The sequence below is a fragment of the Vespula vulgaris genome, chromosome 2 (genome assembly GCF_905475345.1).
Source record: "Vespula vulgaris chromosome 2, iyVesVulg1.1, whole genome shotgun sequence".
Taxonomy (NCBI): domain Eukaryota; kingdom Metazoa; phylum Arthropoda; class Insecta; order Hymenoptera; family Vespidae; genus Vespula; species Vespula vulgaris.
In genome coordinates, this window is record NC_066587.1 from 16,327,558 (window position 1) to 16,352,557 (window position 25,000).

The 25,000-nt window shown below is 31.0% G+C and overlaps 1 protein-coding gene across 4 annotated transcripts in view; it reads right to left on the reverse strand.

The window, feature by feature from the left end:
- The window catches only part of LOC127061894 (S phase cyclin A-associated protein in the endoplasmic reticulum), a 54,015-nt gene that overhangs the window by 7,019 nt on the left and 21,996 nt on the right, over positions 1–25,000 (reverse strand). For 2 of the 4 annotated variants that reach the window (XM_050989369.1, XM_050989370.1), the window contains 4 exons: positions 15,017–15,542; positions 12,585–12,782; positions 7,277–7,450; positions 1,580–6,707 (listed from right to left, as the gene is read on the reverse strand). The exons of 1 other annotated variant lie outside the window; for it this stretch is intronic. In XM_050989369.1, coding sequence (XP_050845326.1) covers positions 6,627–6,707; positions 7,277–7,450; positions 12,585–12,782; positions 15,017–15,542 — 979 coding nt within the window. In that variant the 3' untranslated portion in view covers positions 1,580–6,626. Of the gene's footprint in view, positions 1–1,579; positions 6,708–7,276; positions 7,451–12,584; positions 12,783–15,016; positions 15,543–25,000 lie in introns of those variants that run through there. One more of the 4 variants, XM_050989376.1, reaches the window with a different exon arrangement.

Genomic DNA, 25,000 nt, shown 5'->3' on the forward strand with positions numbered 1-25,000 from the left:
AAATTTCGAAAGCTCGTCGATCAAAAATGAAATTGATTCTGATCGATGTTCGATCTTCTGATCTTCGTCATTAAATAAAATTACATTTCACTTCAAAAAAAAGAAAAAAAAATTCCACGAAACAGAGGAACTTGAAAAAGAAGGAAATAAGAAACAACAAGTCTTTAAATCAAGTCTAGAGTTATCGTACTGATCAAATAGAGATCGATCGATCAATTTATAGATCTTCCTATCTTCGTTAAATAAAGACATCACAATTCACTTAAAACGCAAAATAGGAGAAAAATATCAAAAAATAAAACAAAACAAAATTCAATTCAATTCAATTCAATTCAATTAAAAATAAAATGAAAATAATTGAAATCGACATATAAGTGCCGTTCCCAATTAGATCGATCGATTAATCGATTTATCGATCGATCGATGCAATTCGATTATTATCGATTCGCAAAACGTTTCTTCCTTTTCTTTCACTTTTTGTCCTTCTTTTTCTTCTTCTGCTTCTTAGTTTCTACTGTTGGTCCAGTGGCTACTCAGCTGCCAGTCTCTCTCGCCATTTCGTTTTATCTCTGACTGTCAGTGCTCCGATTCGTCGGCCTTAATGGCAAAACAAAACGACGTCCGTGTGGACTTTCGAAGGCCTTTAGTCATCCGCTATGTAGCTACCTCTCTTCGAAGATCTACCTCAAAGCTTTCTGTCAGTCTCCATCTTCTCTTTCTTTCTCTCTCTCTCTCTCTTTTTTTCTGGACATTCTCGATTTCTCTTTCTCTCTCTCTCTCTTTTTTTCTGGACATCCTCGATTTCTCTCTTTCTCTCTCTCTCTCTCTCTCTCTCTCTCTCTCTCTCATTCTTATGCTCTTCGAAAATCATTCCCAAAAAAAAAAATATGAAATCTTCTCCGTTCATTTTTTATTTCTTTTAGTTGCCCAGAAGACCGAAAAGGAAACACCCCATAGATTTACTTAAATCTTTCCATACACACACATACATTCACTCGTAATACTTTCTTTCAACGATTGTCGATAACTCTATCAAAGTCTTTACAATATTTATAGGACAAATATGAAGTATAATTAAATTGTATAATTGTATGTGACAATGAAGATTACAAAGTCGAGGTTCATCGAAAAATAGAAAAGAAATTCAGCGAGCTTAATTGTCATTGAATCGCGTCGGATTTAAAAAAAGAAAAAAAAAAAGAGAAGAAATATCTTGCTCTCTCGCTCTAACAGTCTTCGACTTTTTTTTCCTTTTCTTCTTTCTCGTTGTTTTTTCTTTCTTTCTTTCTTTTTTTTTTTTTGTTTTAATTTTTTTCATCTTCCCTCGACATCCTCTTTTTTTTATCTGTTATCTTCTGAACCGACTCGAAAGTGACTTTTGATGGATGCGCGCAAAGAGCTAACGTATAACGAATGAAATGAAATAAAAAAATAAAAAAGGGGAATACATATAAAAATCAGTTTTATTTAGTTGGTCAGTATTTTTATTAATTAATGGAAAGTATTTGTTTCTTTTCTTTTTTTAAATAACCGATCATTATATTTGAATATGTTAATTAGTATAAATAATTGTTAAGTGTCAGGATTAGCTCTCACTTTTATTTTCTCAGATTCTTTTAAAATATTACGACGAAATGTTTTGAAACAATTTTGGTTTTTGTTTATCTTCAGTTTTTGTTCGTTTGTTTTATCATCATTATTACTATTATTATTGTTATTATTATTGCTATTATTATTTAATTATTTTTTACTATTTCTTTTTCATACCGTTTACTCGAAGATCCGGTAAGCCTGAGATCCTTCTTCTTCTTCGACTTTTACATTACACCATACGTAATATTTTTTTTATGGTGTTTGTAATATTTTCAGTTATTTTTCTTCAAACGAAATGAAATAAAATAAAATAAAATAAAGTAAAGTAAAGTAAAGTAAAATGAAATAAAATAAAAAATGGGAATACACAAAAATTTTATTCTTTATTTGCCTTCAATCTTTCTTTCACTTTTTTTTATTTTTTATTTTTTTTTTGTGTTTTCCTTTTATCTATTTGTTTATTTATTATTATCATTTAATTAATTTTTACTATTTTTTTTCGCATCGACGCTTCGTTTACGCAACCGATCGTACTCGAAGATCCGATGTGTGTGAGATCCTTTATTTCTTCTTCTCCTTTTTTTCTTTTCTCTTTCTTTTATTTATTTATTTATTTTTAAATTATACGAAATATTTTCATGGTATGTTTCGTGAAACATATTCTTTACTTCCTTTCTCGTTTTACAATTACATGGATCTTTTGGATCTGTCATAGTATTTTTTACGATTCGGATTTGAGAAAAATATCATTCTGAAGAACTCGAGTCGAATATATGTATATCATTGCATTAGCGAGATAAGTACGAGGAAAAAGTAAGTTTATAGAAAATTTCAAAACGTTAAGAATTAGAGTAACAATTGGGAAATAATATTTGACTCATTTCCGAACGAACATCTCTCGCTTGTCGAAGAATTTTCTAAAACATATTTAAAACATCATCGTCGTCGAATAATTATCTAAAACATCGTCGTACAATAATTATCTAATTGTAATTAGAAAGCAATTTTTTTCTTTCTATTCTTTTTTTTTTCAAGAACTATTGGATTAATCGAGCAATTTACGTGAATGAAAAAAGAAAACAAAACAAAACAAAAAAAAAAAAGAAAAAGGAAAGGAAATAAAAAAAGAAAGAATTAAACAAAAACAAAATCAAGATTGTGCGATTGCTCTGATCATAATTCTTGAATTAAAATCACTTTCTACAATGTATCTTCTTCGAAAGACGATTGAAAATAGATAAATCTAAATGATTATTAAACTTAGATATTTTGTATGTACGTATATGTATTACACTATTAATTCTTCCTATTTTTTTTTTTTTATTCTGAATATTACGTGGCTACATATTCGAATGTAGATTTACCTAAATGGACTATTTCTATTAATTATTTGTTAATGCAAAAAAAGGCAGATGGAATTATCACGATCTCGAAAGCAACGGACGAAAGATAACGACGATCGATTTATATGGTCAAAGTTTTGCAATTTTTTTTTTTTTGAGTATGCAATATAGAGAGTAAATATTCAATTATTTCACATATGTGTGTGTGTGTGTGTGTAAAATACAATTTTTAATTAATCTTCTATAAATCAATTGTAATTGTAGGTGTTTAAAAAAAAAGGAATTATGTAATGTAAAAGTAGTATAATATAATTATACTAATATTTAATTATAATAATTATTATTATATTATTATCTAATATATATATATATATATATATATATATACTATAAGCAAAATATTACTAGTATATAGTGTAAGTATATAATAATTATGCAATAATATTACCAGTATATGTAAATATCGTATAATTTATTTATATGTATTAGTATAATTATATAATACTAACTGTAAGGAAAAAAATACGGAAAAAAAAAATTTTGTTCCTAGTACAACATAATTATATCACTTTATACCGATTATTCATTATATAATTGATATAATAAAAACAAATATATATATATATATAATAAACACTTTGGATAAATACAACGAAATAAGAATAATAAATTTTTTGACAACAGAATGAAAAGCAAATTTAATAAATACGTAATATATAATAAATTCAAAGTTGCACAACCTTATATGTGATTTTAAAAAAATTGAATTTTTATTTGTTTATAGAAAAAAAATCGATCTTCCAAGATTTGAAAAAATATATATATATACATATACATATATATATCGAAAAAAAATCGAATAAATACTCTCACATTGACTCGATTATACTCGTTACCTTTTACACGACACGAACGAGATTATACAGCAACACTTTTTAATTAGCTATCATAGAAAAATACCATTTTCATTAATCGCAAATCGTGCAGAAACTATACACACTCGATTATAATAATAATAATAATATTATTAATATTGTTATTATTATTATTATTATTATTATTATTATTATTATTATTATTATTATTATTATTGTTATTATAATTTTTTGAGGAGACCAAAAGTCGATCGCCCTTTTTCTTGTATATATATCAAATCGCTAAGCTTTACAAAATTTATCATCAATAAATTTACGCTATATTACGCTTAATCGTATGTATGTGTTCGTGTGTAATTATAATATTATATGTTTATAATAGTATGTGTTTGTGTATGTGTGTACGTATATATTAAATTGTTGAGTGAAAATTCGTGCTTATGTTTCACGTGAATTTCAACATCTCTTCATGCATTAATACATTACTATATAATAATCGCTAATACGTATATATATGTACATATATACGTATACATATATTATATATATATATATATACATATATATATATGCACATATATTTAGTATAATACTCGCGTAAATTATTGCATTGGCAGGACATTGCACTGGTGCGTTTGTTACTTTCCACGAAAACTAGTACCAGATACATATACATACATATATCTATATATATATATAATATATAAATATATGTATAATATAAATAAGTACTCATATCTCTTGGATTAAGTTATCATTTAAATCAAATCCTTCTTTGTTCGTTTATTAGTTCGTATTTAACAATTAATTTAATTCAACATAAATAAAGGAAAAATATTGCACTTATTTGTTTTCTTTTTTCTTTCTTTTTTTTTTAAAGATAAAAAAGAAAAGTAAACAAAAAAAGAAAAAAAAAAAAAAACGAATCATCACATCGCGCAACTTTTTTTTTTTTTTCTTTTCTTTTCTTTTTTCCTTTTAGAAATACAACGAACGAAATATAACTTTAAGCCATGATCGCAACGTCAAGCGATTAGATTTATATAGAGGAAAAATAATAATAATAAAAAAAAAAGAGAGAGAGAGAATAATAATGAAAAGAAGAAAATATATTATCAACAATATAACAAGGAGAGAAAAAAGAAATTAAATTAATTGATAATTAATAAAGATATTAAATAATAATGATAATAAACAATATAAATATTTTCACATCATCAGCCATCGCCGGTACAGTTAACGTGGTTAACACTCGCACGCAAAAAGAGTTTTATCTAATAATCTATTATCTAAGAAAATCTCTCTAATACATATCGTTATAATATTAATAGAAATCAATTTTTAGAAGGCTCCTGCATTATTATTATTATTATTATTATTATTATTATTATTATTATTATTATTATTATTAATATTATTGTTATTATTATTATTTATTATTATTATTATTATTTTTATTATTAGTTAGAAGACACATCCTTCACTCTTCTCGTATTTTATTCGACCATAAAAAAGCGGATTAAATAAGGAAATATGTATGTACCAATGCGTCATATATAATATATGTATATAATACCTATGTATATATTTCTATATACTGCTATGTAACGTCTAAATGACGTTCAATCGTCAGCTGTGATAAAGGACTAGATTCAAAAATGTACGAGCTCGATTCTAACGATATTCAAATGAAAAAAAAAAAATCACATTTGTCGTTTCTTCTGTTTTGCGTTTTATATTTTCGTTTAATCTTTTCAAGTTTAAAAGATAGATCTTCTGAACGCGCGAAATACGTTTAGAATCATTTTTTATATATATATATATATATATATATATATATATATTGCTTTTCCTTTCTTTTTCTTTTTTATTTTTCTTTATTTTGTTTTTCTTTTTCCCCTTTGAAACTGTTCAAATCGAACTCGTTGAATTTTGTATCCCGCAAAAAGAAATTTCGTAATTAATTTACTATCATCCCTTCTATCGCGCTAAATCTGTCGAAGCGTTTTTTTTTTTCGTCTCGTTTCAATTTTCTCCGATTTTCTTTTTATTTGTTGCTTTTTGTTTTGTTCGTTCGTTCGTTCGTTTGTTTTTTATTTGATTTTATCGATTTTATTTTATCAGCTTTTTTCATTTTTTTTTTTTTCTTTTCATTTTTCTAATATTTCACAGGCAGCGTCGTAGCCATCGAAGCGTATAAATAATTACGTTCATTTAAATCGTGTGTGCGACGAAGACGTAAAGAAAAAAATAATGAAAAAAGAAAATAAATAAAGAAACAAACGAAAAAATCGTCCTTAAAACGCGTGGCACAAAGAATTTCTTTCTAACGGTTAAGTAACGCGTTAATTATATTAGAAGACTATTAATATATCGATGAGGCAAATGAATATGTATGATTAATGAACACACATATATAAAGAAAAATTATAATAATACGTATGACGATTGAATTAATGAAACAAATTTTTTGTCTCTAGGAACCAGCCTTAAGACTTACTGAAACTCGCGAAACGATTATGATCGTGAGTGCAAGTAACATATATATATATGTATAATATATCGTACTATTATTATATTATATTATATTATTATTATATTATTATTATCGTTATTAAATATTCTCACGTGCGAAAGAAAGAGAAAAGAGAGAGAAAGAAAAAGAGAGAGATTCGCAATTCTATCGTCGAAAAAATGAATGGAATTACATTTGATACGATAACGAACGAAAGAAGCATCTCGGTTACGATTATTTTCTATATTTTTCTATATCCTAATGAATAGAAAAGCAAACTAATCAAAACCCTTCTCGATATCAAGGACTAGAAGGATCCTTCAGTAAACGTACCAGAGGATTCAGTTTACCTTCCTCGGAGTTTCTGTACTCCTCCAGAAGCTGCGAAACGAAATAACAAAAAGTGTTTGATTATTTAACTGAGATTACTTTTTACCTAATTTTATCATTCGTATTATTAGAAATTAATTTTAGAGAATTAATTTGTTTTATTTAAGCTGAAAAATTAATCAAGAAAAAAATTTTTATATATAATCTGGACGAGATTATGAAAAAAGCGTTATAAATTTTATTACATCGATTGGAATTAATTTCTGCGTTAAAGTGAAATATTATTTAACGAAAAATTTCAAGTAAATGTATTGTAAAATGTTACGCAATGTAAATATATATATATATATATATATACACATATAAAATAATATCGTAGATAATAGATATATCGTGTATTATTAAAAATGTTACGAAAAAAAATTAACAAATATTATTAACGTTGTTACAACCATTAATAAAATAATTTTTCATTCGATTAAGAAAAATATCGAAAAATTATTTAACGTAATATAATGAATAAATGCACAACGATATGCGACGAGACAAGTTTTATGTATTTATGTACACACGTAACGATTAAAGCATATATAGATATATATATTTTTTTAATCTTTTACCTGATAAGATAATTCACACGAGAGAATGGCCTTTGCCTCTGGATTGCAATGCGTAGCTGCCAGTAATGCCGGTAATGTGTACGGCGTTAATCTTGGATCACCATAAAATGGGAAGGGTAATGTACAAAATTGTTGGAGAACGCTTGGTCCAGCACCAGCTGATTGGAGGATCAACTGTAACGAATATAAATAAAAAAAAATAAATAAATAAATAAAAACAATAAATGAATAAATAAAAATTGAATAAAATATTATACAATATAAAGTATATACTCAAATGATGTTTCATTACATATATATGTATATATTTATTGTAATAATATATTTGATATTTAATAATAACAATAATAATAACGTCATAAATGAACAATAATTCTTTTTTCTACTTTTTTGCTCTATAATAGAGAGCAAATAAATTCGTTGAATTTCGCTAATAAATTCGTTGAAAATTGCAAATAACCCGTATCATTGTTAGAAAAAAAAAGAAAAAAAAAAAAAATTGATTGGCAACATAATTAAGATGGCGAAGCTAATAAGTACATACATACATAAGTAATCGTGGGAAACGAGGAACGTCTAAAGAATTACTTAACCAGGTGTTACGGAAGCTAGAGAAAATATAGTAAACTGCTAAGACACATCTGCGTTCTTGTATGTCCTCAGAACAAGAACACAAATTACTATGAAAAGCACCTGCACGAAATTCTTATATTATAGGAAGTACCCACATGACTTATTTACATTTCTACGAGTATATATCTATGTACGTACGTACGTACGTACGTATGTATGTATGTATGTATGTATGTATGTATGTATGTATGTATGTATGTATGTATGTATGTATGTATGTACGTACGTTAAAGTGCAAAGACGTTTTTTTTCCAACTCTAAACGAATCAATAAATATTCTCCATTTATTATCATAACTGTCTACTATAGATATATAAAAAAAAAAAAACAACGAACATAAACATTATGTTTTCGTTAAAGTTTAATTTTATTTATAATATGTTGATTATAAAAATGAAACTCTATAATATTACAATTTTATCACTTCATTAATGAAAAGGAAAAAAAAAAAAAAAAAAGCAACAAAAATTAGAAAATTAGACGAAACGTAGACCCGAAAAGTCAAACATTAAAGCATAAAGAAAAGGGGCGAAAAAAACAAAGAAATAAGAACAACAAGTGTACAATTAAAACAAAATTCCTGAGGTCTCGATCGGATCGAACATTCGAAAAATCTAAATTAGAAATCTGCCGTCTCGGAGTCAGGATAACAAGAGGGAAAAAGAAAATTAAAAAAAAAAAAAGAAGAAGAGAGAGAGAGAGAGAGAGAGAACGAGAAGAAAAGAACAAAAACAAAAAAAGAAACAAAAAAAGATACGAGATAGACAGAGACAGGCTTTCTTCGTGGCGTCACCCGTTACATTTGCCGTGAAATGCAGTGCACGGTGTTTAACATGCTGCCGAAGAGAGAGAAAGAGAGAAAGAAAGAAAGAAAGAAAGAGAGAAAGAGAAAAAGAGAGAAAGAGAGAAAGAGAGGAGGAAGAAGCTGTTAGACACAACACACTCAGCGGACCTCCCATCAATATACGAGCGAATGCCGTTAAGATATATTTACTTCGTTCCATTCCATACGTCAGGAGCGTGCGCTCTCGCACGCGTATTCACACACACACACACAAACACATATACATACATACATATATAAACGTATACACACATACAAACATAAATACATAGAAAACACGCGTGTGCATTTATCCAACATCCATGAACGTTTTCTGCATCGGGATGTAACGTTGAGTGCATAGCCGACGTTGCACATTCGTCTTTCGGCGAGTCTTTCGGCTCTTTTTAAGACGTCGCTACCACCCCTCTTCTCTCTCTCTCTCTCTCTCTCTATCTCTCTCCTTCTTCTTCTTCTTCTTCTTCAACCTTTACATCCCCATCTCCATCCCCCTTTTCTTTTTCTTTTTTTTCTTTTTCTCCTTCTTCTTCTTCTTCTTTTTCTTTCTCTCCCTCACCAAACTAACGGCCCCTACCAATCGAGAAAACTCTTCGAAGTGTTAGTAGGTACGCGAGAAACGAAACACTTTTAAGCGCATCCGCGAAACATCTGCGAGAAACTCTAACCGCTTCTTCATCTTCATCATCGTCATTTACTCCTCCTCTTCCTCTTTCTCTTCTTCCTCCACCTTCTTCTTGTTCTTCTTCTTCTTCTTTTTTTACTTTTTCTTCCGATTTCTTCTTCTTATTTCTTCTTCTACCTATATTGCTTCGGAGCGTTCAGCGCGCGTGCCAAATCCCTTGGAAAAGTCTGTTTTTATACATTTCTTTTTTCTTTTTTCTTCATCGATCAAGTTTTTGATTTGGTTTTTAACATAACGTATCCAAGTACTTCTTCACGAGATTTTCTTACACGTCCTCCGAGAGAAGTAATTCGTTCGTTGGTAATTTTCTGATAATATTAATGATAGAATGTTGTTTTTTAGCTTTCTATTTTAATTACGTGTTATTATGTAAGATTGCAAATTAATTAGGTATATGAATTTATATGAAATATTATATTGTATATTGAGAAAAGAAAAATCAATACGATTTAATATATTATATATTAATTGTGTATATGTGTGTATACGTATATATATATATATATATATATATATATATATATATATATATATATATTATAAATTAAGAAAAAAGAAAAATTAATAAAACGTAATATTGTCTCGTCTCTTACGAACGATATTTATGGTAAATAAGATACATTTTGTTGGTATATTAAATGTTTGCTTTATATTTTTGTAAATTAATTATATAAATTATTACGCGAAATGAAGAGTGTATACATAAAAAGAATGGAAAAAAAAGAATATATGATTTAATATCGTCTTGTTTCTTTCAGGCGACGTTTGAATATTATAATGTTACTTAAATATTATATTAAATGCTTTCTTTCTAATTATATCAATTACGTGAACAAAGAAAAAGAAAAAAAAAAAAAGAAAAAGATTTGATTACTATATATATAATATTAAATAAAATTCATTCAAATTACATATCGAATTATTATTTTTCTCTGTTAATTAATTATACCTATGAGTCACACGAAAATGAAGACAAAAATTAATTAAACAAACAAACAAACAAACAAACAAACAAACAAACAAATAAATAAATAAATCTATATACTGTTTGATCTTTTTTTTCTAAAGCCATTCGTTGAAAACTATAAATCGAATCGATGAATTTAAGAGTTTGTTGAGGCGATTAAAACAAGACTGTTTCGAATGAAGTCATTCTAAGTGGTTTATGTAATTCACCCGATGCATCAGTCAGTATCTTTTTACACGAATGCCACTGTGACACATACTCTCTCTCTTTCTCTCTCTTCTTCTCTGTTTTATTCCGTACGAACACATACCGGGTGGTAATTTTCGTAAAGTATTCTCTCTTTCTTTCTCTTTCAATAAACTAAATAAAAACCAACGAGCAAATTGATCTTGAATAAACTACATTAGATTTTTTTCTCTCTTCTTTACTCTATCCTATTCTATTCTATTTTCTCTACAACTTCGTAGAGAAAGAAACTGGATTTTTAACTAAAAATCTTTTACCTTTACCACGATTTTCATCGTTTTGATAAAAATCCAACGAAACGCGTTTAAATGCTCGATCAGAGTTTAAGAGAAAATCATCGAATCCAATCTGTTGGAAATTCAATAAAGATCTCTTAGAAATTCAAAGTTTCTCTATCAGGAAAATTTTCTATCACGATATTTTATATCGTCGAGATAAATTTCTACGATATTATATCTAAAACATAGTAGGATCAATGATTCTCTTTTTAAATTGCGAGTTGGAAAAAGTAATCATATCTCTTCAAAAATTAATTTTACATCTCGTATATATACCTTTGCGTTAAAAGAAATGTTTTCCTCTCTTTCTCTATTGCACACACATGCATTCTCATTCAATCTCAATGCAAATATATCTTAAACAATCTAAGATTAGTCACGTTTCGATATGCATCTTGCATTATAACTAATTTATAAATCCACACATTCTCTCTTTCTCATTCAATCTTAATACAAATACATCCTAAACATTTTAAGATTAGTCACATCTCATATTCAGATTATATCACAACAAATGTATATATAAATTCACAGATGTCCATTCTCTCCTTCCCTCCCCCCCCCTCTCTCTCTCTCTCTCTTTTTTTCTCCATCTAAATCGATTCTAATTACAACAGAAACGAGCACTTATCACAAAGGACATTTCTATGTTCTTCTTGTTAACGGTACTGACTCGTCGTATAAGAATATACAGATATAGGGTGAGGGTGAGAGAGGGAGAAGGGTAGGGAGAAGGGGGTGAGGGTGGGGTCGGAGATTGGTACAAACTAGGTATGACTATACTCTGGAAATATTCGTCTTTCGAGTAGGAGAATTCCGACGGACTGGCGCCGTTTAGGTACGTCGTCATAACGTCCCTTTTTTTCTGCGTGGCTATCGAGGGACATTTTTCGAGATATCGAACCTCGTACCTTCTTCTTCTCCTCCTCCTCCTTCTTCTTCTTATTCTTATTCTTCTTCTTCTTCTTCTTCCTATGTTCAGAAATCAGCCATGGAAGAAACCAAGTGGCATTCGAGCTATGCTCGAGGATATCGAAGGAATGGCCACCTAAGATTAGACGTACCGAGCGACTCGGCAACCTCCAAAGTGCATTCGTTCTGCTCTTCTACTCTCTCTCTCTCTCTTTCTCTCTCTCTCTCTTTCTCTATCTATCTGTCTCTTTCTTTCTTTCTTTCGTTTTTTCGTTTTTTCTTTCTTTCTCATGGAACCAGAAAATTCTACCTACCGTGAGCCTAATTGTTCGCTTTTATAGCCTTTTTTCTTTTTCTATCTTTTTCTTTTTTTTTCCTCCGTTTTTTCTGTTTTATTTTCTCTCTCTCTCTCTCTCTCTCTCTCTCTCATTTATTTTTTTTTTTCATTTTCTCTTCCTATCTCAACCAAGTTGCCTATAAGCCATGGTCGAATACTCTCTAACACGTGTTTCACAGTAATTAGCTTCGAATACAACGTCTTACGAGAAAATATTTGTTATTCGATATTGTATTTCTTTACGATATTATTCTCCGTTTGATATCGAAATTTGATTCAGGTAAAATTTGTATGAATGTATGTATGTATATACACGTATGTATATAAATATAAGTTTAATTAGGTATATATGGTGTTTTCTTTTTTCTTTTCTTTTTTTTTTACGTGCTAATATTTGATTTGAGTTTACCTGATTTTCCGTATTGTTAACAGCGAAATATCCGAGAACGGTGAACAATTCGGATAGGATGTAGGTACCACTCGTGTTTTGGTTACCAGAAGTACCAGATGTTGATTTTTCTGTTAGCGGATCTCGTGATAGACGGGTTATCACTTGGCTCGCTATCAGTCGCCATTGTAGACTCGTTCCTTCTGATCCAAGAAGATTCTGAAACAAAAAGAAAAAACGAAAAAAATATATACATATATTTATGTACAATATATTTATAAAAATATATAAACAATACAAATGTCGATCGCAGATACGGGTAGATTATTGAAATAAAATTATGTGCACGAAGGAAAAGGAAAATATTTTACAAAATACTTGAAACGAAAATATTCAAAGTGTAAAGCAAACTTTGACCCAAAAAATCATAAAATAAAATACTTGAACGATTAAACAAAAAAAGATTATTTTCAGTCCACGCATACACAGATCGTACGAATAAAAATATTATCAAAGATCAATACAAAACGTAACGAGGACGAACATATTTTACAAAAATTAAGAAAAAAAAAAGAAAAGAAAAGAGAAACAAGAAAAAAACAAAAATGAACCAATATTCCTGCAACACAAAAAAGGAGAAAGAAAAAGAAAGAAAAAAAGAGAGAGAGAGAGAGAGAGAGAGAGAAAGAAAAAAATCTTCAAAGGTACAAAACAGAAATAATAATTAATACGAGCTATAACATTCGAAATATTCCAAGGGAAGAAATCTAAATCCTAATCATCGTTAATCAGAGATGACGACCGTGGTCACAGAAATGGTTCTCGTCTATATCAAAGAGAATGGATAATAAACGTTGGTTTTTCGGCAAATGCACTATGGGAGATCGTTGGGAGGACCCATTCGGGATAATCGACGAAGTATCCCGTGGGACAAAACGCCAGCAAAGGTTGGCAGCACACGGCCCTATCCTACGGGACTATCGGATAGCCCTCGATGCTTTTTACGGATGTTGGAGAGGGTTTGTGAGGGGGGTGAGAGGAGGAAGGGTGGGAAGGGGGCGCGAGGTGCCGTTTCGATTCAATTCGTGGTCTCATCTCGTTGCGAACTTCACGGGAGGGCTTTCTTCCTTGACAGCTGAACCCCATGATACACGATATCTCCATCGAGTCCGACATAGAGCTATATATACGTATGTGTGTGTGTGTGTGTGTGTATATATATATATGCATCTAATGACAAGACCCTTTGTGAACCGAGACACAAAAACAACAGCCGACAGGAGGTCTTACAAGAAATCCGAATTTTCTTTTACGATCGACGCTCTTTCGATATTAAGATTGGTTGTGATTTAAAAAAAAAAAGAAAGAAAGAAGAATTTTAGGAATCTACTGATGTAAAAGAAAATACTTATTGTTGGGATAAAAAAAAATTATTATTCGGATTTATCGAATCACTTACGAAGACTGATTTAATTTGAGAAAAGAAACGAGAAAAAATTATATATATATATATATATATATATATATATATTATATAATTATAAATTAGATTTTTAATGAACTAATCATCGGTTTTAATAAAAATATATATATATCGATATACTCGATTATATTATATATAGATATAACACAGAAAATAATTTTGCTACAAATTAAGATCTCGAACGAATTTAAAAGTAATAAAGAGAAAAAGAGAAAGAACGTGTACCTGTGTGTGTGTGTATACTTTATACAATAAGGAAGATAGAAACGATTCAGAGATAACGTGCCTTGGGCTAGGCAAAGGAAAGGGTTCGCTAAAAGACCTTTGTCCTTTCTCGCTCGATCGAACGACAGCTTTCTCTCGGCACCTAATTACTTGAGTGGACGTGGACGAGGCGCCTAAAAGAATACGTTCTACTCTATTCCGAGGTCGAACAAGTTAGTCACCCATTTTCCTTTCTATTTTATCTGACTTCTCTTCTTTTAGGTAGTTTCTTTAGTATAACCTCGTAATTCTCTTAGAAGATAACGTGTTAATCTTTTTCTCGTTCGTTCTTTTTATATCAACTCTTTTTTAAAAAAAAAAAAAAAAAAAAAACAGGATATTATTAACTCTAAATATATCCTTATATACACATACATACATACATAAATATATATATATAAATATTATATATATAAAAATACTATATATATATTTAAACTAAGATATAAAGTAGTATATTACAATATAATATAATATAACTTATCATATAATCTCATATACTTATAATATTTATTATAAAAATTATATACTGTGTGTGTATAAAGTATATATATATATATATGTGTGTGTGTGTGTGTGTGACACAATTTATCTAAAAAAGAAAATATATGAAAAAAATTGTCGATCACATAATATCTAAAGGAGATTTCAAATTTAATTTACAAATTAAATTTAAAGATCGATTATATATAAAATTGTAACTCACCTGGAACCTCTGAAGATCTAGTTCAGCGAAAGCCTTGAGTAATCGTAGTCCACGTATTATCAACATTCTCGTGGCTATCGAAGGCATCGTTTGATTCGGCGTAGGTGAAGATCCCTTTTGATTGAACGTATTCAAAGCAACTGCTGCATAAAGTGCACCAATTGCACCAGCTGCTTCCGTTGTAAACAAGCTCGATATGAGATGTGTCTCCGTGCTTGTGGTTTGCTCGTTATTCTCGTTGTTGTTATTATTATTATTGTTGTTATTATTATTATTATTATTATTATTGTTATTATTATTATTATTATTGTTATTGTTATTGTTATTGTTATTATTGTTATTACTATTATGAACTGGATTGTCAGGAGTGATCGAACGTTTCAAATGATAACAGATACGTGTGAGTAGATCGAAGGACGCCAACAACAAAGGTGACTCGTGTTCTTGATCCAAAAAGAAATCTGCTTCTATCAGTGCACGACTGTGAAGCGAGACTTTCTCGACCAGTCCGCCTGCTATCAAATATCTGTAACAAGAAAAAACAAAAAAAAAAAGAAAGAAAGAAAGAAAATAAATTAAAAATGAAATGAAGAAGAAAAAAGACAAAAGAAAACAAAAAAAAAAGAAAGAATAATTTTGTTGTAGATGTCTCGTTAAAAATACGCACAGAGAAACCCTGACTTGATATCTTATGATTCGTCCACAAAGTATACAATGTGTGGTAACGGTAAAGTGTGCATATGGGTGGTAAAGAGAGAGAGAGAGAGAGAGAGAGAGAGAGAAAGAAAGAGAGAGAGAAAGAAAAAACAATATATTGCTTACAGGACAGCATGTGTGACGGTGTAACACGAGAGGATTATAACATCAGTGAGTTATAAAGAAAAAGAGAGAGAGAGAGAGAGAAAGAGAGATGTCCATATCTGTAGTTATATGTAAGAGAGAGAAAGAGAAATGTAGAGACGACCATATTTCCGTATATATCTAAGAGAGAGAGGAGAGAAATAGAGAGGGGTTGAACATTGTCAGTACGCGATGCTCATTCTATCGGGTTGTTGTATATGTTTTCTTTTTCTATTTTCTTTTCCTTTCTTTTTTTTTCCATTTCTTTTTGTAGGCAACCCCATATCCCCACCATCTAGCACTCGTGTGCCCCCATAGAGTAGAGTGCCTCGTTGTCGAGGGGTGCGTGGCTGTCAGTGCGTATTATCGCCATCCCTAATGCTTCTACGCTGCACAGATACTAAGCCAAATTTAACTCTTATACATACACACACACATATATAATACATACATACATAGATACATATTACTACTACTGCTACTACACATACACGCACACATGTATGTATGTATTATGTATGTATGTATGTATGTATGTATGTATGTATGTATGTATGTATGTATGTATGTACATGCCAATAGCTATTAGAATATACAATAGGACGTGGTGGTGCATGGAACGACACAAGTGCATCGTACTACTTGCTTATATGTGCCCTACCGAAGGGCCCAACTGTCGTGTCTAATCATAACTAGCTGGAAGCTAATCCTATGCGAAAATGTGTTCATGTGGGTGGATGTATACACACGTCTATACGCGTCTATGTATGCGTTGCTATGAATCTGTATGACACCCTCATACTTTTTCTATTTTCGAAGTCCTGTCACGTGGCACGAGCCAAGAATCCACCGATCATTCTTATGGACCTATTATTTACGGACGTTTTCATTTTTCCAAGTGCCTGAATAATATTATTGGCTGTGATTTTTACAAGTCAAAGTTTACGATTAAGTAACTCCAAACTATATATCGATCGGTTGGAAGAAAAATTTTTTTATTGATAAAAAATCATGAAAATAAAGGAAAAGAAAAGTAAAGATTAAACAAATAGAAGAGAATCGTATCGAATGATTTAGACAATGTTATTTATCATGAAATTTTAATCAAGTACCGAGACGTACTATTAAATATAAACATTTATTTATCTTATCACGATATCATAGCATCTCTTTTATCGACAAAATAATTATCTAATAAAATCATGAGAGAATTTAAAAATGAAATTAAAAGATTAATGAACAAAATGTCGATGATAATAATACTTGAAAGTTAATGATATTACGAATAAATATCAAGGAGGAGTACCAAACAATAGATATACAAATTTACTTGTCTTTCGCTATTATTAAAAACAAAAAAAAAGAAGAGAGAGAAAGAAAAAGAAAAAGAGAAAGAGAGAAAATTGCATAATAAAATTATTCAAAGAAACAAGAAAAAGAAAAAACTAAACAATAAATAAATAAATAAATAAATAAATAAATAGAAGAAGATGAGGATCTACGTCAAAATGAAGTAAATATAAATGCTCGATACGGTTCGTGTGATCGCGAATTCGCGTTTATTCGTGATAGAAAGTAACGACTCGTGTTATCGTCGCATAATTCGTCGATAAATTTGAAGGGCGAGATAAGTCCTTCCTAATCTCGGTCGCATGTCTGCCGAAGAGAAACGAAGCGAGAACGTGGAGAAAAAGAAGCAAAAAGAGAAAGGGAAAAGAAGAGAAGGGGAAAGAGAAAGAAGGGAAGGAAGGGTACGCACAACAATGAGCAAACGAGTGTCGATCGTAGGGATAAAGTAAATTCTCTAATAAAATGCGTTGGGATGCGCGTTTCTTCAATGGATTAGGATTACTCGAAATTGTAGGTACCTATTATACGTATCTATATGTTTGACCATTCCTATATGTATTTGTTGCAAGACTTACGGGATTACATTTCGAAAGAACCCCACCCCCGTCCCCACTATCTCTTTATCCACATAAACCATAATAACACGAGTAATATCGAAAAATTAACTGGGACTCTTATATTTTGTCTAGGACGCGTCTTGATATCATATTTTTTATTCGTTTAACAAAATTTCTATTTTTATCATAGATATATATATATATATATTTTTATAATTTTTTTAACATTCATATTTGTTGGTTTTCTAGAATGTATTCTTGTGATCGTGATGGATATTGAAATTATTATTGTGGCTTATATATCATTAAAAAGAAAATTTTTAAAATACATTTACTTAATACGGATCTATTTATTCGATCATTATTTTCATAGATTAATATTTATTAATTATTATTCTTGGATTAAGACGAAAATGATAGTGCTGGATAGAAGAAAAAAAATTTTTTAACTATCTCCTTAGGATCTATATTGCGATAATGATGATTTGAATATCATACACGTTATTGTAATTCTTCTTTTACGATCTCAATGAATTCCAACTGAATGGTAGTAAAAATTTATATGTAGGTATATGTGTATATGTATATATATATGTATATATATATATATATATATAAAAGTGAAAAAGAATTGATTGAACTTCGTACGAATCAACTTTTTATACAATATAAAACGAACAGGAAATTCCTTTTTTAAAATAAAATTGAAAAAAAAACGGAATATCGATCAACAAGTATTTTCTTTCGTTTTTCATCTTTTTTATTTTTATTAGATTCTACGAATCTAAATAAACGTATTCTTTTTTGTTCTATTTTTTTTTTCAAAATTAATATTACTAAAAATCAACGTACTCCATACATACATACATACATACATACATACATACATACATACATACATACATACATACATACATACATATATACTTATTTCGAAAGAGAGAAAGCAACCTAAGAAGCTAATTTTGTCGAGGACTTAACAGTAAATTAAATTCGCTAGTCGGTAAGCGAGGATCTTTCGAACGAACGAACGAACGAGCGAAGCAATTCGGAAGGACCAGGAAGATCCGATCTAGCGATCTTTACGCACGTCCGAACAGGGGCGAACTGAGAGCTTTGAACAGGGTGCATCATCGCCCTGAGATTGCGATCTATCATTGAATGTTTGCGGGGGGTTCGAGCAAATACATTGAATTTATTTATTGCCCCACCATTTCTACACCACCTCACCCACCACCCTACTTCCATTGCGATAGAAACTTGGATCCTGAATTCTCTCTCTCTCTCTCTCTCTCTCTCTCTCCCTCCCTCTCCCTCTTTCTCTCTCTCTCTCTCTCTCGTTTATAGTCGTCATACTCGGTGGTTCCTTCATGAAGAAAGAGGGAGGCCACAGCCTAGCAAGCAATCGCTACCCCAGCAGCTCTTTGCCATTAGCTAACCATATGATTATTTCATAGCCAGCTTGCAAGGGTGCATATCTTTATGTTGTATACTTCACACAGGAGGGGGCGTTGCCACTCACATTCGCTTATTCTCTTTCTCTCTCTCTCTCTCTCTCTCTCTCTCTCTCTCTCTCTCTCTCTCTCTCTCTTTTTCTCTCTCTATCTCTCTATCTCTTACTCCTACTCCTGCTGAGTAGCTTATGCGATTTGCTGCTAGCCTACCGACATACTTGAATGCACTCAGATGGCTGGAAAAGGTTAGCAAGATGGCCAATTGTATTGAACTAACAAGATTTCCTTTGCCATTTTCCAAAAGCTTTTTTTCCCTTGTTTTTCTCGTTGTTCCTTTATTTTTTTTTCTCATCTCTTTTTTTTCTCTTTTTTTCTCTCTTTTTTTTTTTTCTTCATTTTTATTACGTTAAAAACAAGTTGTGTGACAAAGAAAATAAGATGACTATCTTTTTGAAATTTTATCGGCATTCGGATGACCTAGTCAAAAGACTAGCCAATAGAATGGTAAATCGAATAGTATCGGACTAAAAATATTTTGTTGTTTTTTTTTCCTTCTGCTTTTTTTTTGCTCCTTTTTCTACTTTCTCTCTTCTTCTTTCTTATTACGTGTAAACAACAAGGTATTATTTATCGTACGACAAAGAGAATAAGACGATGACTGCGTATAATTCTGAAGTAATATTCACCGAGTATATCTTCCCTTGAAATTTGCTCGAGATGTTTGTTCAACGAAATTAAGAAGAGTGTTGAAAGTGACACAATCGTATGATAGTTGAGAGTTAAGGAAGAGGAATCGTAAAACCCGAGGCTTTTCCAAGCAGTCTTCTTACTTACAAACGTTACGTACATGTAAGTTACTTGGAATTTGATCAAAAAAAGAAAAGAAGAGAAGAAAAGAAAAGAAAACAAAACAAAACAAAAAGAACAGGAGAGGGAGAGAGAGATATTCAAAAAAAAAATAAAAGAATAACAATTAAACTAATAAATAAATAATTAAAAACAAACAAACAAACAAACAAACAAGCTTCATCTCTTTCCGTCTCTGTCTCTCGACTCTCGCGAATTTGATCGTTAAAACGTTTTGCAGAAAATTACACGCGATATTTTCAAATATCGTTGAAAACACAAAACCCGCGTAGGTCTCTCCTTTGCCGATTTTTGGTGCTCAATGATAATCGTGGAGGATGAGGGAGGGGAAAGAGGATGTATGTGGGAAGGGAAGAAAAAGTGGCGGAGTGGGGAGATGAAAAGCTTTGCGGGATTTTATTCGTAAACATTCGGGCAAAGTAGAATATGATAAATAAGAGATGCGTATTGTTGAAAACGAACATTCACAGAGGAGTGTGAGAGGGAGAGGGGTGAGGGTCGCCATTTAAACATTACGTGGGATTATCCGACGGGAATAAATGATGTCGTGAAAGCATCTATGAATTTTACATACATACATATATATATATATATATATATATATATATAAACAAAAAATAAAATTAAAAATAAAAAAACTACACACAAATACACACAGAAAAAGAGAGAAAGAAAGAGAGAGAGAGAGTAAATTGACTCGTAAATATTTAATACGATGTACTGTATGCAACGAGAGAAAGAGAGAGAGAGAGAAATAAAGAAGAAAAGAAAAAAGAAAAGAAATATTCCGGTCATATAAAATATAAAAGTGACGAAGCGCGAGTAATGGAACGGTAAAGAAGAATTTCGTTTATATACGTGGGATAACCCCTACGTAAAATTTCAACAACAAACGACACGGCAAATTTGCAATCGGCCGAGGATCGATTATCCTCGCACACAACGACAGTACCGTCGCCGTTCTTCCACGAGTTTGACAAGGGCCCCCTGCACACTTGTTACAATATTTACAGAGTCGTCCCTAGGATCCACCCCTGAAACCGAATCCCCGGCTGCCATTGACAAGTGTGTCTCCTGTTCCTAAATTTTAGCATTTCGCCCTATCCTACCCCTCACCTACCCTAACACCCACTCACCCCCTGCTACTACCCTCTTTCTGTCTGTACCACTTCTTCTTCTCTCTTTTTCTCGGCATCCATCCAACCACGATTCTCGAAGTAGAGAGAGAGAGAGAAAGAGAGAGAGAGAGAGAGAGAAAGATATATATATATATATATATATATATATATATATATATATATATATATATATATATATATATATATACACACACACGTAGAGAGAGAAAGAGAAAGAAATTTTTGTTGTATAAAAAATATGCAAACCACATCAACTTGTCTACTCTAATCGACTCACGAACGTAACTCCGCGAATTCGAGAAATTAATAAATTCATCGTGCATCGAGTTTATAGGATTATCTATATCTCTCTGAAAGTGAAAAATGAATAAATACGATCAAATTGTACGTCAATATCAAAACGAATAACGAGTTTCATTGAAAATTTCACAATGGCCACGAGTGATTTTAACGATTTACAATTACATCCCGTTATACGTACATATGTAGGTATATAAGTACCTACGTTGTAATGCGTATATACGTATATACGCAACGTTACTTTACTTATTATGTACATATTGTATCTTCGAAATGATCAATAAAATGGCTAGGTGTATATATATGTAAAAAAGAGAATGTAAAAAATATAAAAATAAAAATCGTATTAGTAATGACGGTTCATTATATTCCGTTCTCCAAAGTCTAACATCTCTCTCTCTCTCTCTCTTTCTCTCTCTCAAGTTAACTTTTTCTCGAAACGTAATTACCATGAAGGATCGAGGTATGATAATTATCCTCGTTCAAGGCCACAGAGCACATTCTCGTTTGAGCTCAACTTCTCTATTTTCGTTTCTCCCTTATATTTCTCTTTTTCATTCACTTGTTGTACGACGCATTTTACCATCATCTTTAATTCGGCCTGCATCGATGAGTTTACGTTAAAAATCAATGAAGAAGATAGATAAATAAATAAATAAATAAATATATATAGAAAGAGAGAAAGAGAGAGAGAGAGAGAGTCGAAAGTCACGCGAAATAAAGTCCGTGAAACAAGGTCAAATGGCCGAGGTCTTCGTCGAATTGGTAATGTATTATAATCCCGGTACTCTAACATCCAGCAACTCAGGATATTGCTACTCCGAACTCGTTGACGCGTAATGCATTCACGTTGGGATTTCGGTAGCCCGAGGGATACGAAGAGTCAATGTTGCTACTGAATGGTGGGAGGTAGATGAACCATAGAAGAGGAGAAAAATAGATAGAGAGAGAGACAGAAAGAGGGAGAGGAAGAGGTTCAATAGAAACACAGGGTGAATCCAACAACCCGTTTCTCGGTTCGATAGACATATCCTCGTTAAAATGCCACTAAAAGTAAGATTAAAAAAAAAAAAAAAAGAAAAAAATAGAAGAGAGATAAAACAAAGAAAAAAAATATAAAAAATCAATACGCAAAAGTTTTCGAACGAATTTTCAATATATAACGGATATATAATGATATATAATGATGATATATCGTATATATTTACTTTGGTGTTACTTTACTTTTTAACTGACGATATATTTTCCTCTAATTAATAATATCGTCGTTGTGTCTTGTCGTGTCGTGTCGTTGCATCGTTGGTCCGAATGTTCTTGATACGAGTGTTCGCCGTTTTTGAATGTATTATCGATAGCCTGACTGTTTATCTTGCAAATATTAGTTGAAAGATTAGCAAATACATACATATATGCGTACATATATATACATACATATGATACATATATATGTACATATAACATACATACGTTATATATCTACGTACCTACGCACTACGGACGTAACGAAATGGATGATCCTATTTGTGGGCGTCGAATGAAACGATAATCTAATGTAACCGAGTTAATTTTGTTTACGCTGGAAAACTAAATTCTTACGCGATGACATAAACGTAAATGTATCTTCGAAACGTTGATTCACGATAATTGATAATAATCGAATTGTAATCGAATGTTCGATCGTAAGAAACGAAGAACACAATATTTTACCTTCCTCATAAATTATTTGAATAATTGGCTGATATACAAAATTCGAATTTTATTTATTTATCTTTTTTTTTTCTTTTTTATTTATTCAGGCAAGATTTTCTACCCTCGTACAAATAAATGGGATAAGAGCTTAACAATAGATTTTTTTTTTCACGTCGCTTTTCGTGTCGTTTAAAGCTCGCTCTATCAAGGACGAGTATTATGGCAGGATAATAGACAACGTCGAAGTTTGCCACTTAGCAGAATGGGAACAGGAACAGCCGTGGTGCCTATTCCTACTCACGACCCTATATATACATATATATATACATACATACATATATACATATGTATATATATCCCGCCTGATCAAATACTCTTCTCCAATCCCGCAATTCCCATTACTGTTGCCACTCTCTCTTTCTCTCTCTTGTCATTACTGTCACTGACAGTGTCGGATTATTCTCCAAAAATTTTTTCATCCTTGTTTTGTTAGTTCAAAATTTTGAAACACCTTCTACGGCAACAATGATCGTCTTTGACAAAAAATTTATTTATTTGTTTATTTATTTATTTATTTTTTTGGGGATATATACCTACACGTATTGGTATAATGTATAAAACATTTAAAATTTTGTATATATATATATATATATATATCGTAAAATAATTATGAAACAATTTCATAGGTTTCAAAGAAGTTCGTAGAACGAATGAATCACTGACCCCGCAACACGAGGCCAGAGATTCGGGCCAGCTGATAGATAGAACGAACTCTCAAAGCATCTGCTTCTGCTCGACTCGATATTTAACCAAACTAGTCGAAGTAACACCTATGTATGTACATACTTATGTATCTATGTATTCGAATAATGGCATTACGAAGCGAAAATAGACGTTAATTGCCACGGAGGGAGTCAACAAAGGCTAGGATCCGTAGTTTCAATACCATCTTCTCTTTCTCTCTTTCTTTCTCAATAATTCAGAATAATCAAAAAATATGAATGAACCGAAGATTTCGAATTTGAGATTTATTAATTCTCGATATTACAGATTTGTTCGAATTAGAAGAAATAAACATAGACAGTATGAAAATGTGATCAATAGAATTTCATTTTATTCGCGTTAAGAAAAAAAAAAAAAAGAAAAGAAAAAAGAAGAAAGAGAGGGGTGGAATGCGTAGTTTCAAAAGCATCTCTCTCACACATTTTTTATACAATGATAAAAAATATCAGCCGAAGATGTCGATTATTAAAACAAAATAAGTCTCCATACCGTAGTAGAGATTTCTACGAATTCGAAATAAACGTAAACGACGATGTAAGAAACAAAGTTGAAACGTTGGTTGGCCGATAGAATTTCAATTTATCTGCGTTAAGAAAAGAAAGGAAGGAAAAGAGATAGAAATAAAGATAGAAACAGAGATAGAGATAGATATAAATAGATAGATAGATAGATAGATAGATACATAGATAGAAAGAAAGAAACAGTGGAAAACGCGTAGGTCGCCGATAGTCAGATATAGAAAGTCGGAGGATGAGTCGTGAAGGGTAGAACAAGGGTTTTGGAGGGTGCAGAGGGACATATACGTAGTGAGGGTGAATTCGGACGAGGAAAGAGAGAGAGAGAGAGAGAGAAAGAGAGAAAGAGGGAAAGTCCATTAGCAGATTACGTACCCAACCCGACTCTCGCTCATTCACCCTCGCGATGTTTTTCCTCGTCCGAACCCTCCCCTTCGACTGAACCACCACCGCCGCCGCTGCCATCACCCCGCCACCCTCTTTCTCCTTT